The 14,717-nt window shown below is 41.8% G+C and overlaps 1 protein-coding gene across 4 annotated transcripts in view; it reads right to left on the bottom strand.

Moving 5' to 3' along the window:
- Positions 1 to 13,603, bottom strand: part of cacnb4a (calcium channel, voltage-dependent, beta 4a subunit) — a 53,547-nt gene extending 39,944 nt beyond the window's left edge. For 2 of the 4 annotated variants that reach the window (XM_085764768.1, XM_085764769.1), the window contains exons 1-2: positions 13,322 to 13,603; positions 11,259 to 11,342 (exon numbers count right to left, since the gene is read on the bottom strand). In XM_085764768.1, the coding sequence (XP_085620894.1) occupies positions 11,259 to 11,342; positions 13,322 to 13,384 (147 nt within the window). In that variant the 5' untranslated portion in view covers positions 13,385 to 13,603. Of the gene's footprint in view, positions 1 to 712; positions 1,154 to 11,258; positions 11,343 to 13,321 lie in introns of those variants that run through there. The other 2 variants (XM_085764770.1, XM_085764771.1) reach the window with 2 other exon arrangements.
- Positions 13,604 to 14,717: the final 1,114 nt, after the last annotated feature.

Below are 14,717 nucleotides of genomic sequence, written 5' to 3'. Positions count from 1 at the left end.
CTCCGCCTGTCAATAGTAATGTTTGCCTCTCTGTATCAAAGCCAGTGTGTTGCTCCGTCTGTGTGTGTGCAATGGCACTTATGTGTGTGTGTAGAAAATACGACAATTTATACTTATTGCAGAGGGACTGTGGTATTTCTCCAGCGAGCTTTCATTCTTTCTTGTGTTGTGTGATGATGGACGTTGCAGTTTTGTGCAACAGCACACGAGTCTCTTGCAGACGGATGGAGTGTGTGATGAGGTGACGAAGGGAGAGACAAACAAGACAAGTGAGAAAAATACAAATGATGATGTCGCTGGGAATCACATATAGATGTGCTCGCATCCAGTTTGGCTACCCAGCATGCACGCTGTGGCCATCCAGCATCCATATGGAGGAAATGCTGCTCAGGTCTGCAGACACTGAGTCCAGACAGGAGGAGACGAGCATCAACTACACAGCTGGGTTGATTGAGGAGCGCTAAGACACACACTCTCTCTCTCAATTACACACACACACACACTTATGCACACCCTTCCCCCAACCTCTTCTACTAACTCCCCCGAGAGGAGCGCACGTTCAGCCCACTCAAGTCTCCATGCATACCGTGGGTGTTTATGTAGGGATCAACGAGTCACGGCACAACAGAAAAGCATGGGTTTACAAGTGTCAGACGCCCCCCTCCTCCTTCTTCTCCTCCTTCCTCCCTCCCTTCCTCCCTCTGCCACTCACCGCCTCCGAGTCTTCAAATCCATGTAGGTACAAGTTATCGTACATGGAGGAGTGAGAATCCAAAAAAGCAGCTCCACGGCGGGAAAATCAGACAGAAGGAGAAAAAAGAAAAACAGATCAACCTGTTCCAGAGAGGATGGATGAGGAGGTGACAGAGCCCAGCAGCAGCAGCAGCAGCAGCAGCAGCAGCAGCAGCAGCCTCTTTCTCCACATGAAGGTGGACCACAGAGCAACAAGACCACACCAGAGGAGCAGATGGATTTGAACCAAAAAAAACAAAACAAAACAAGGTGGGGCCCGCTGGTTTTTTCTCCCCCCCTGATGCTGAATTGGATGTTATTGCCCCCGAGCTGAGCGAGTGGTGGTTCCCATTATAAGGCAGCCTGGTCGTCCCCAGAGGCAGATCAAACCTGGCATTTCATCTGCCTTCCAAGCTCAGATCACACGAGCCAATCCCTTCCTCCAACACTGGCTGATGATGACAAAGGTGGGATGCAGCGTGCTGATTGGCTGGTGGAGGCTCCAGTCAGCCTGGCTGGCTTTGAATAAGGAAGAGGCATGGAGGGAGAGAGAGAGGAGGGAGGGTGGTGGGTGGGTGACGGGGGTCTGCAGCCTGAGAGCATCATTAACCAGCAAGCTGTGAATTCAGTGCATGGATGTGTGTGTGTGTGCATGCATGTGTGTGTGTGTGTGTGTTTGACGTAATCTCTTCACCTAAACACCCATTTGCAAACACCGATATGTAATTTACTCACAGGGCGTCGCAGCAAAGGTCGACAGCTGAGGAATGATACTTTAAACAGGAGGCAGACCTGAGCTGAGCTGAGCCGACGTCGCTCCGTTACAACAAGTGCTCATGTCTTTACAGGTCTGTGAACGCACCGCAGCCATAAAAAATCAACCTATAAATGTCTGTAACAGGAAAACTGATCATACAGGACATCAATCAAGAAGAGCTACAGAGTCAGAGTCAGAGCTTTGACACCTTTTATGAGCGATGTCTGATCAATGCAGTCACAGATTAATGGAGGAGCAGTAAAGCTGCAGCTGGGAAACAACTCATCTTAACATCTTATGCTTCCTGGATAAAGTTCAATAGTTTCCTCCAGTTTTACTTAATATTTTATTTAATTACCGTAACAATGATCAACCTTTTTTTTCCCTCTATTCCTCCTCGCCCTCCCTCCTCCATCATATCTCCATCTATTTGTATTGATATGCGCCATAAATCTTTGTTGTTCTTAACTTAAAACTAATAATAATTTTAAAAAAAAATGTTATTAATTCAATCTGTGCTGCTCAACACTAAGACTCACAGATTGGGCCATTGAGGTGATAGTAAAACCTGCCACAAAATAAACACACTGAAAAACCACTTATTTGTTCATGTCTGCTGTTTGTTTTATGTTATGTTAAACTGTGTTTTTTTCCCCTTAACTTATGTTTCTTTTATACACACATTTTTGCAGGGGACAATAGAAAAATGGTTTAAGTCGGTTTGTTTATGTTTGAATGGATGTCAGTTTGTAAATCTTGATATTATCGTATTGCACTAATTGTTATTCCTCTGTATACTCTTATCACTTAGTCACTATTTAGCTATGTATGCACCTTAATGCAGAGACTACCTATCCAATCCAATCCAATTGTATTTATATAGCACGATTTAAACAAACACAAGGTTTCCAAAGTGCTTGATTATGAAAAATCAAATGCACCTGTTAAATATATAAAGTTAAAACATCAAACTATAAAAGATAAACAAATGGTATTAATCAAACCTCTATCTAAGGCCTATATAGAAGGCTGTAGCAGCTTCTCTGAGAGAGAAAGAGCAACAGCGCCCTCTCCTGACAGTCTGTGTGACAGCAGCTCCTCCTCCTCCTCCAATCAGACGCTGCATCTTCATCAACCCTGCTGCAGTCTCTCAAAGCTCCTGACGGCTTCATCATCATCTATCAGATATTCTACGAGAGAATCAAAGGTGACGCATCAAAGAGCTGGGGTGTCACTTGCTCAGATAGCGATCAGTGTGTGGAGACGGCGGCAGCAGCTCTCATAAAGTACGTTCTGCTGTGAGTGTGTGTGTGTGTGTGTGTGTGTGTGTGAAAGTCATCTATCATCATCCCGTGGTTAACACCTGCACCTTTCACACTCATTCATCCCACTGAAGCTTTTGTTCCCAGAGTGATGTAGCTACAGATGAGCTGTGTAACTCAAGCCACAGTGGATCAAGGAGGAGCCTTTCACAATAAGAGCTTCAACGCCATGATTCAGTGTCACAAGGCTGCAGGTGCAAGAAGTAACACATACAGTACTGTAAGCAGAAAGCTAAATATAAACAAATACAGAGAGGGAGAGCACATTAGTTCACTAAGTACTCTTGGAAGAAGTAGGTCTGATAAAACAAGTATTCTGCTGACATCCAATGTGCAACGAGTTTAATATTTCTGCTTATACAACAGTTAGTAATTAAACTGGGTGAGAGGCATTATGTGAGTGATGATAAATATGTTCTATTTACTGTTTACTAGCATTATTATCTTACTTTGACTGGGTCGAACTTTAAAATATTGACAGGATGGGGCATCGTATAACTCTCTCACACACAAAGGCTATTATAGTCGATGAGTGTCATTCCCCTGTTCTCTTTCTCCATTTCCTGTCTCTCTCCAGCTGTCCTGTCAGAATAAAGCCACAAAAGGCCTGAAAAAATACTTATTTTTATTTATTTTTTCCAGAATTTCCAAAATTATAGAACAGCACATTAAAGATGGACTGAAAAGATAACTCTTTGGTTTATCAGTGTTCATTGTCAAAGTAAAGTATCAATACCGAGCACCTATAGTCTCAGTCCAGCACCAGTTCAATTGTGTTCATGGAGTCAAATAAATGATGAAATAGACAAACAAATCATCAGTCAATCTGTGGCTGCTTATTAAATTTTAAAATTTGAACTAGTATGATGCTCTTATTAGAGTTGTTGTATAAAAGTAACATCACACTTTCCCTCTCATGTGATATTGTTTAATTATGTTCAAGGCGGGGTTTGAATTCTGACTGGATTTAATGTTATGAACCAGGTCATGGTTCGGTTCAGCTGTTATTTTTAAAGTTATAATGAGACATAATAAATTGTTTTGTTAAGAATTAAATGTTTAATTTCTGAAGTAATTGTCCAGCAAAACATTTTTGTTTCATAAATTGTTTGGATTTGTTGTTTTCTCTGTTCTTATATGGTTGCAAAGTGAGAATATTTGGGTTGAGTTTTCAGACCAAACAGGCGCTCTGACTGTGAAACGATGGGAATACTTCACTTCTTCTTGTTCCTGTAACTTTTCTGTTGCAGCAAAAGTTAAAAAAAGAAGAAGAAAAGAGCTGAGCTGGTGTGGAAACTGCAGATTGTCCTATTCATGGGTGATCTTGTTAAGACGGTCACAGATTTACTGAGCAGCTACTGTGGAAGACTAGTGCATTGTGGCAGCCTGAGCTATGACAGCAGAGTCTGGGCCCTGTCGAGTAATTCATGAATTAAAGGCTGCTGAGTTGAGCCATGTGACCTACATAAGAGGGATTAGCAGCACGAAGACGCCCGACTCTTATCACTTCTTCTGGCCACACGCTGCTGAAAAATGAGGTTAAAGGAAGGTCTCCTTTTAATGTTTCGTGATTCAGAAATTAAATTAAGTTTTCCCGTCGTTAGCTTCGTCGTCCAGATATTAGACGTTTCTAAAAGCCGAGCGAGCATTCACGTTTTTTTTTTTTTTTTTAAACTTTAAACTCAGATTTGCATTTCAGAGGAACTGAACTTAGTGACGTGAATGTGAATATGGGTTAAGACTTTAATTCAGATTCTGGTGTGAACCACAGACCTCAGCTCTACATTTCACTTGTGGTGAAAAGTCATTTTCTGGTCAGCCTCCGATGACAACACCATTAAAGCCTTCACTGAATCTATTACAGAACAATCAAGTTGTACTTTGCATTGCAAACTCAGACTCTTTCTCACTAGGAGATGCTGCTCGTATGGTTCTATGGTTCTGACAAAACATGTTGGATGCATTTTCTTACCTCTCCTCTATTTATTTATTTATTTTGGAAAAGCGTATTAGAAACACAGTTTTATTTAAAAAGTGATGTTTGTGTGTTCATGTTCAAACCAGGGCATCAATATGAGTCCAAATCATTTCCTGAAACGTCTGAAACCTAATTTCTCTGCAACGTTTTTGGGGTTTTCTAATCAAGAATGATGTAACTAACTGAAAATAAAACTTACATCGTCATGGTTGCTTCAGTTTTACATGACTGTAAATATCAACCACCACATAAGCTGTAGGAGGAGAGATCAGATGACGTTGCTAAAGCAACCAAGGTCATTTTTTCCATGAGTGAGTGAATTGGTTTAAATTTACATTTTGGTCCAAATACAAGAGAGAGAGAGAAAAAACATGACTCAGCTGTCTTTTTCTTCCTCCCACCTGACTGTTCCTCGGCTTTAGAAGACGTTCAGTTCATTTCATTTTGTCAACCATCTTATATACGATGCTAAGTCAATTATCCTGCACTGTTACTTTCTCTCTGGCTCTTTGCCCATAACCTTCAATAACTGTATATCTGCCCTCTGTGGTCTGTGGACATGTTCCTACAACTAACTCACATGTAGGGCTGTGTATTGGCAACACTTATATGGGAGAGTTTAGGGGGGTGAGGATATAATATATTGTAATATATTGCAATACTGTAAGTTAGATGATATATTGGGATTTTTTCCCCCAAAACGCCTATTTGTCTCACTCCCTGTTTTACTTCCTGCTTTATTTTGAAGTCAGTGTCCTGTCTTCCTGTGTGCTCCCTGTTGTGATTACCTAATGTGGCTCACCTGTGTTGATTTCCCACCTGTGCCTTGTTACTCCTCCTGTGTATTTAACCTCAGTGTTTTCCCACAGCCATTGTTAGATCGTCAGTGTTTCCCTGCATGTTCCTGTTTCTTCCCATTTTTATAAGTAAAATATATATATTTTTTCACTACTTCAACCCGGTCTCTACCTGTGTCTGCATTTGGGTCCAGTCCTCTCCAAAAAAACAGACAAAATGTGTGCAGTGCACTGAAAATCAAAACAGCTGCACTTGCATTTATGTTTCATAGCTTCTATAAGATCCTATATTATAGTAAAAACTTAGTAGAGGAATTAACATCTGGAAAAACTCAATAGTACAAACAGGAAGGCTCAGATAACCATTAAGAAATTAAACAGTGTTATTAATCTGATACACGTGACGCTCACTGCATCAACTATTTTTCATGCCATGAACAAATGAATCACCATCAGTCAGAGGCTCAAACACGACACAAAACCACTGTCACCACCACCAGCTATTGATAAACTATTGTTATCACGTCATAAAATATTGCAATATTTGGTAAACTTCACATCCTGACTGTTTTATCTTGTAGATACTGAGCTCTGAGAACACAGAGCGTATCAGAGCGAGCGCTGTACAGTAGGCTATATTAGCTCCCTCAGTCGACAAACACAAATATCAGACTAACATGAAAACAGGTCAAAGGCCGTCTGAGCCCGTTCAGCGCTGCAGCTCTGGATTATTCCTCAGAGCGAAACATCTGCCGAGCTCCGCCGCCCTCTCTCTTTAAAGGGTTAGGCTGGAAACTCTCACATGCTGCACAGGAACATCTGTCCACGCTCGCAGTGCTGGATCGTGTAGGCTCAGCTACAACATCTGGCAGAATCAGCTTCATATAGTACCAGCTACTATCTCGTGACTCATACTCATCCACTATAAATGAAGCAATCACTTAAAGGGATAGTTCACCCAAAATTCAAATTTCACTCATTATCTACTCACCCTCATGTGGACTAAGGACTGTGAGAATTTTCAGAGTCCTCCGTGCCTTCTTTGAGTTACGGGGGGTCCGCACAGCAGTATTTGTCCATATAATGGTTGTGAATGGATACTACTTTTCTTCGTCCAAAAAGACACACCAAAAAACATCCAAATACCTCCATACTGCTCGTCTGTAATGTCCCTCTTGTATTGAAGCCCTGACATGAGAAATTGTTCCAAAAAAAAATTAAATAAGTCTATATTACTTTGGGTATCGGGTAACGGTAGAAAAGCGCTTTTCTAATGTAATCCAATACCCATTCAGTATTATAGACTTATTAATTATTATTCAGAACAATTTCTCATATCTTAAGCTTGTTTGTAGCAGAAGCTCCCAGTGTCTCGGTTCACTGCTCTTCCTGTGTCAGTGCAAATCTTGCATGATTTGCACTGACCGGCGGAACAATTTCTCATTCACAACCATTATATGGACAAATACTGCTGCGCGGACCCCCCCGTAACTCAGAGAAGGCTCGGAGGACTCTGAAAATTCTCACAGCTCTTAGTCGACATGAGGGTGAATAGATAATGAGTGAAATTTGAATTTTGGGTGAACTATCCCTTTAATGTAATGTCTGTATTTTTTTGTCATTGTGTCATTGTGCCATTTCCCATTTTCCCTAATGGACTGATCTGTGTGAGGTCATCCCACAGAGTGTAACACGCTCATCCTCACCGTAACTCTTAAATCTTAGAGCCAGTTGAAAAGTTCACTTAACAACGGGCAGCGCAGCTCATCGCCTCATTCTGCTCTCTCCACTCAGCAGCGAAGTGAACATAAATAACCTCTCTGCACAGACTTTGTGCCATAAAAGCAAGATTTTCAAAGCACAGAGCTGGTTTAAGGATTATCTTTCTTCTATCGTAATAGAGCTTGTCTGACAATAGAATGTAGAAAAGAACTTGTTCAGGCCACTTTTTTTTTATCTGCATTCAATTACGGTGATGTCATTACATGCATGCCGCTCTCTCTACATTGAAACCCCTTGATGCACTTTATCATTCTGCTCTTCGTTTTATTTGTGTTCTTTATAACAAGGTTGGATGGCCATCCTTTAGTGTAAGGAGGGAGCAACAATGCATGGTTTTTTATTTACAAAGCCTTACTTGAAATTTTACCTGTTTATCTTACCAGCTTAATCTCACTTAGCTACAGTTTGTAACTTGCACACTCGTTTGCAGGATGGCTACCTTGGTTTTACAAACTCCTAGTATCAGGACAGAATTAGGGAAGGCTGCCCTTCAGTTCTATGCCCCTCAAAAGTGGAATAACTTAAAAAGCTGTCTGAAACTGAATCATCTTATTTCTTTAGATAGCTTTAAAGGTGTTCAGAAATGGCTGTTTGTCCTGTTTGTTGCGCCTCCTTCCACGAGTTTCCACGAGTTGCCGCACGAGTTTACCCGAGTAAGTATCAGTGGCTGATGAATCGTGAGCAACGTGACGCATAATCCGTGCGCCTGCATTATCCAATGCAAAAAACAAAACCAACCCCACTTTCATCGTGGATTTAGTCGAAAATATAATTTTGCTGTAAGTTCGGGCTACATCGTCTGATAGATGAGTTATTACACTAATTTTAAGACCCATAGTGGGCTCCAATTCAATTTTCTTTTCTGAATACTTTTAAATTTACTATCAAATGTTCTACAGCCTGTATGTAATTGTGGATTATGATTTTGATTGTATTTGTATTGTGTATAATTGTGTGGTTTTTGTAATCAGGGCATCATTGAAAAAGAGAGCTCGCTCTCAATTGACCTTCCCTGAATAAATAAAGGTGAGATGAAAAAAATTGAGATGTGATAAACTCTACGGGGCCTGAATGTGATAACAAAAAATGTTCCAGAGAAGAAAATGTTTTGAAAGCTGTATTCTTTGTAAAAATGTGTACTTTGTGCTGAAAAGCAGGAAGAGGAGGAGGAGGAGGAGGAGGAGGAGGAGGAGGAGGAGCTGTTTCCTGCTCATCAACCTTCTGGGCTTGACCCCCGTTGTCGAGGGGCGGCCGTTACTATGGATACACGAGGGAATCAAAGAGAGCCCACTGCTCCTCTTCTCACCTGATGATGATCACGTCGGTGATGACACAAATCACAGCGGGGGTGTTCAAGAAATCCGTGAGTGAGTGAGTGAGTGAGTGAGTGAGTGTACAAAAGGAGGAGTGAGTAAGAGCTGTTATGTGTCTCTGTCCTTCTCTCTTTCTTCTTCACATCTTTTCTTTCTTTCTTTCTTTTTTTCCGCCTTTTGTTTCATCTTCTGTTTGTTTCCGCCTCTCTGCTCATTATATCTTGTTTGTCCTCCTTCTCCTTTGAGCCGCACGTCGTTACTCCATGAAGTGGCTGTTCAATAAATACTAAGGCGGCATCAACAGGTTGCCATGTGCAGCACATAAACTACACTGCACAGTGGTGGTAATTAAAACACAAAGCCATTAGCGGCTGTTCATGTGAATCCATCATCATCAGCTGGTGCAGATGATTTTGAATGGAATTAAATGAATGATGCATTATAGATCTACAGCGTGTGACCTGCAGCTCCTTGTACACAAGTGACCTACATACAATGGGAAAACACACCTGCCATAGATACAAGCACTGACAAGATCATAAATCACAGCTGGCAGCACAAGTTGTCGTCGTCGTCGTGTGCTTTTTGTTTTTGCGTGCCCACGTGAAAACGCCTCGGACCACAGATTTGACATTACAGTATCTCTCCTGAGAGAGAAAGCTGGCAGACATGATGATGGAGGAGTCTGGGGGTTAGGTATGGAGAAAAGAAATAGTGAAAGAGATGGGGGGGGGGGGGGCAGGACAAAGGTATAGCCTGTGACAAACTACCCCTGGTGTCGCTGAGCGGCCTCTCCAGACTCAGTTCCCTTGGTAACTTGTTAGCAGGATGTCAAAGTCCAGGGTAAGTCCTTTCTGCATTATGAATTACAGAAGGGACCCAATACAGAAAACCCATGTGAATTTGTTTTACAGTGGCATGTATAAAAGAAGGCGGCAGCAAGTGCATTCAAACAGCTGCCTGACCCCGTCCTTATGAATTAAACATGGCTGGTCGACGCCTCGTACGCTGCTGCTGCAGCTGCTGCTGCTGCTGCTGCTGAGCGGCCTGACTGAATTCCCAGGCGGATACAAATCAAGGCCATTGATTCCCTAAACCACAGCAGAGGCTGAAAGCTCTCCTCTCGTCCTCCTCCTGACTGTGTGTATTTATCCGATGTCACGGCTCCTTTGTTCACTTTTCACTCGACATTAGAGCCCAACTTTTTTTACGGCTAAGACGACTGAAAAGTTTTGGAGTGATGGATTGAGGTCAGCGAGCAGCCGTGGGATACTGGTGCCAGACAACTCACTTCGTCAAGTCCCGCAAAAGTATGAGGAGGGATTTCAACAGGCATTTCTTCAAACAACAAACCCCCCCATCCCGAATGTGCTCGGCATTTACAGTGACTCACACCACGCTCTGGTCGAGCAGAGGTTGGCGTCGGTGATTGACTAATGGAGCCGACTCATCACAGGCTTCCAACATCAAAATAGTCAGGTTTTTTTGAAGTTCTGTTTAAAAATTTCAACCCAAAAAATGTATATAACTGCCAATTACAGAAAACAGGGTGGTCAGGAAAAAGCTCGGATTATACTTTCACTGGGAGAAAATGCAAATAAGGTAAGTACAAAGGTAAGAAAATACAAAGGTTTCCTCATTCTGCAATAGAAAGCTCACTTGAGAAGTTTAAAGAAAAGTGGTTTTATTATTTTAGAGTCTAAAAACTACATCTGTACAGTGGCCATTTTAGGACAAAATAAGCCCAGTTCATCAGACTCACTTCTAGATTGTCAGACTTTCATAAAAGTGGACGTATTCATCCTTAGCTCTACTGAGCCTGTGTCACTAGCATTGCTAACATTAGCCAGTTTTAGCTGATATTTCATGAACAGTGTCACTGCTGTACAGATTGTCCATTAAAAAAACAGCTATAGCAGCTCAGCATGTTTCAAATTTAATTGATAATTGATATTGGATAAAATATATATGTATACAAATAATATTTTAAAGGGGGCATATTATGGAAATATCACTTATCACCCCAAAATGTGAGAATTGACAAAAAATCTGTAATTTTCAGGCTCCCTAGGTTGAAATCCACATGGTTTTACGAGCTGTCCCCTCAGTTGTCTTCCAGTGATGTAACTAGGTTTCGAATTTGCATAATATCACCCCTACTGTACCTGGGGCCAGTAGAAGGGGCGGGGCAAGCAGTGGCTCATTTGCATTTAAAGGGACAGGCACTGAAACCAGCCGTTCTGAGAGTATGAAAACAGCTGTGATGTTCGATCCTTGGGGTATTTTGACCAGAGCATGTCACAGACATGTCTTTAAGACACCTGGGAACTATTTTAATGTGTGGAAAGGAGACATAATATGTCTCCTTTAAAGTTGAGTAGCTGTTTGTTTCTGTATTTATGACCTGGTGACTGATGCATGTTCCTCTATCAGTCGGGTTCCCATGTTCAGCTGCTCTTTGAGCTCAGCTGACATTACAGTAGAAGAAGTCAATATGGTTTATAACCACAGTGCGTCACCATGGTGACATGTAGTCAGCAGCTGCAGGTGTTTCAAATCCCCGGATGTGTGTCCTACCTGTCTGAGGATGAAGCTGGTGGAGGTGGTGCTGCCGTCGGACCTCTTCAGTCGGCTGCGTCTGGAGTACGTCCCTCTGTTCCCCTGGTGAGGAAACAACAACAAACACAAACTCAGATTAAATCATCTCCTTCACTTTCTGTCGTCGCCACACTCTCACTGTTGTTGTTATTGTTGTATCCTCATGGTATTTATCCATTCCCCCTCTTCCCTACGCTCACTCAAGGGCACCTTCCTTCCAGCAAGCCCATTAAAACCAGCATCTCGGGCCCCCGGGTTGACAGGGCTCTGACTCTTTCCAGCTGCCTCTTGTCCTCTGCGATGACCTGATTATATGAAGTCAGTCTGTTACCACTTCATCAGATCGCCATTATGCATTTCTTTCTTTGGCATGAACATATTTCCTGACCTGGTTTTCATAGGTATAGGCAGCCGATGTTGTTTTGGCGACACTTCCATCTGATCTGCATGGGAGGGGCTGGGGTGGTGGTGGTGGTGGGGGATATGATAAATGACTTCTCAGCTTTTCTAACGCTGCATGAGTGGCATCCTGTCCTCCTGTAACACTGGGGAGGGGAGGGGGGGGGGGGGAGGAGGATGAGGAGGAGGAGGAGGAGGAGGATGCATCCAGGGTAAAGCCGATGCATCCTACCTTCAAAACCTCCAAATAAATGAGCTAATTTACTCACATTTACTTTTCACAATCAATTCAATCTATAAGGTCAACCAGTGTGATGCCCTTAAAGTTCTTGTTTTCTCAAGTCAAAGTCATTGGTTTTTAGCATCACTAAAGTTCAGGACATAATTGTTCAATATGGAACATTTTTCTTGCATTGCAGCAGCTCAGTTTGAATCAACAAAGATAACATCACAAAACTCCACATATATTTGATCTGGGCTTAAAGGCTATATTTAATTTTAGGACGCACTGGTGCATGACAGAGTGTATATATCTCCGGTTTGATGGTGACATTAGATGTTGGCCTATACAAGCAGATTCTTATTTGGTGGAATAATTTTGACTTTTAAAATACAAACTAGCTTTAGTTCAGTCTGATTTAAAAAAAAAAAAAAAAAAAAGATGTTGTCATGGTGTATTTTGTTTACAGTGTTTCATCATTGCGCTATGATTTATGTAACACTGCAATTTCCCTGTGGGACTGATGGAGAACTCTATATATGTCATAAGGTTGGGCGCTGCAATATATTTCATGAGATGATATAAATCTATGTTGTCAAGTTGTTTTTCGCCGTACCTTTAATACAGTGATGTCACTCTGCTCCTTCAGCGTGTTTTCTGGTTTCATTTCGACACTGAGGCCAATATCACAGATCAATACATGGACCTAATATATGGCTGAACTGGATTTTTAACGGTTTGCACATCAATATGACTGAGGCATCTCTTAGTTTAATGGATATTTAAATTGATGGATTAACCAAAACTCCAAATTAGTATGTGTCTGTTGCATTTTAAGGACAATTATATGTATATTTTCAAAAGAAGTAGAAGAGGAGGAGGAAGAAGAAGAAGAAGGATCTCAGATTACAGCCTCCTTCAGCAGCAGCTCTGAGTGGGTAATGCTGTTATAGAGGGCTGAAATCAATTTCTTCTGTGGAAAAGTGAGCTGGACGCCCTCATACATCATGAGTTGGAGTGCCATCAGAAAATGGTTAATAATTAAGCACACAATTTCATTTACTTTTGCATAAATCAGATTCTCACACTGCAGGACCTGCTGTCATGACTAATGACCCCTCTGGGTCCGGCTCTCATTAAGAACAATGACAAATGTAGTTTCAGTTCATACAGAGAGAGCTGCACTGTGATTAAGTTCAGTCTGTGTCTGTGTGGATTTGAACATTTCAATTTTTTGCTTGGTAGCTATATCAGGAGTGTTAATTACATTTTTACTGTTAATAGTCCTGATTCTGATTCATAATATTATGGGATGTTTGCATAGATTTGCAGAGAAGAGAAGAGAAGAGAAGAGAAGAGAAGAGAAGAGAAGAGAAGAGAAGAGAAGAGGCCTCTGTGTTTTCAATGATTTCCTTTCTCCTACCTGAAACACGGGCTTCTGCAGCCCCTCTCCTATCCCGTGTCGGGTGTAGATGTGCCGGGACATCTCTGCCAGTTCATCGGTCCAGGGCGGAGGCTGGCGCTCGGTGCCGCTCCACTGGAACTGCTGCTGCTCCGGCGGAGGACAGTGGATCGCAGGCTCCAGCTTTGCTTTCGGTTGACGACGGTCAGGGAGAGAAGAAAAACGGTGCGGTGCGGTGCGATGCGTCCAACCTCTGCAGCAGGTCTGCACAGATCTAGAGCCCGTGTGGATATATACAGTCAGTCAGTGGATAACCAACCCTCCCCCCTGCGCTCCGCTCGCCTCGCTCCCCTCCTCACACTGGTCCAGGAGTAGTGCTGCGTTCAGGGACAACTCAGAGCTTCAGTCATTCAGATGCGCAGCTTCAGATGCATGGATGGATGGACAAACCAAGAAACAGGAAGATCAAAGTATTTTAGGAAAAGTAGACCCTGACCTATCACTTCGTTTGAGTAACATGGTGCATTAATCCATACTTAATATTATATATTCTCATATTTATATCTACTTTCTATTTTTCCCCCACATTTCCATCTTCCATTTCAATTCATGTTCCATTTTCATCTTCCAAAATACTAAACTGAATGAAATACAATAACATTAGCTGCTAACAGACACTGATGCACACAAAAATAAAACATTCAACCAAAAAGACCTTTGCGAATGAGAATAATATAAGAATAAGAATGTGTTTTAATGCATGCAAAATATATTTTAAAACCGGCACAGTCAAATTTCGACTGATTTGGTGGTGTGTTCTTCACTCGGAAAACAAAACAGGCCGGTTTTATCTCAGCAAACTCACCAGGACAAACAACAGATGATAAAATCTCCTCAGTCATCCTCAGCAGACCGAGCCTACAGCACCAGCTGTGTCGTTCTCAGACAATCCCACTGCAGGATGTGGAAAGCCTTCACACTGTGTACATAGCCTGGAGAAACAGCCTGAGGTGTCTGGCCTTGAACATTTAATTAAGAAGAACAAGTCTTTACTCACACTTTGGCACCAGAATAACACTGGTGTTTGAAAGGATCCCCAGTGGACCTATTTGAAAAGTTAAGAGCAGAAGAAACTATTAAAAAAAAAAAAAAGCCATGTTAAATCATCAAACCATGTCATGTGGGTAATGATCATTTTATGGCTTGTTCATCATGCACAGCTGGTGATGTGGCAGGGAATAGGAAGGCTAATTAGGTGGACAGTTACTATTTTTAAATCATGTTCCTTTTAATTATTTGTACAAATGTAATTACGTCAAAGCATCTTAAAGGAAATAATAGTGAAAAATAAAACCACTTACCAACACAGGTCAATTTGTTTTTATTTCAAAGAATATTTATATGTTTGCTCTGTTAC

The sequence above is a fragment of the Trachurus japonicus genome, chromosome 21, assembly GCF_045865225.1.
Source record: "Trachurus japonicus isolate A0001 chromosome 21, Traja_1.0".
NCBI lineage: Eukaryota > Metazoa > Chordata > Actinopteri > Carangiformes > Carangidae > Trachurus > Trachurus japonicus.
The sequence above is the reverse complement of the archived record's forward strand: the minus strand, read 5'-3'. Positions and strand labels throughout refer to the sequence as shown.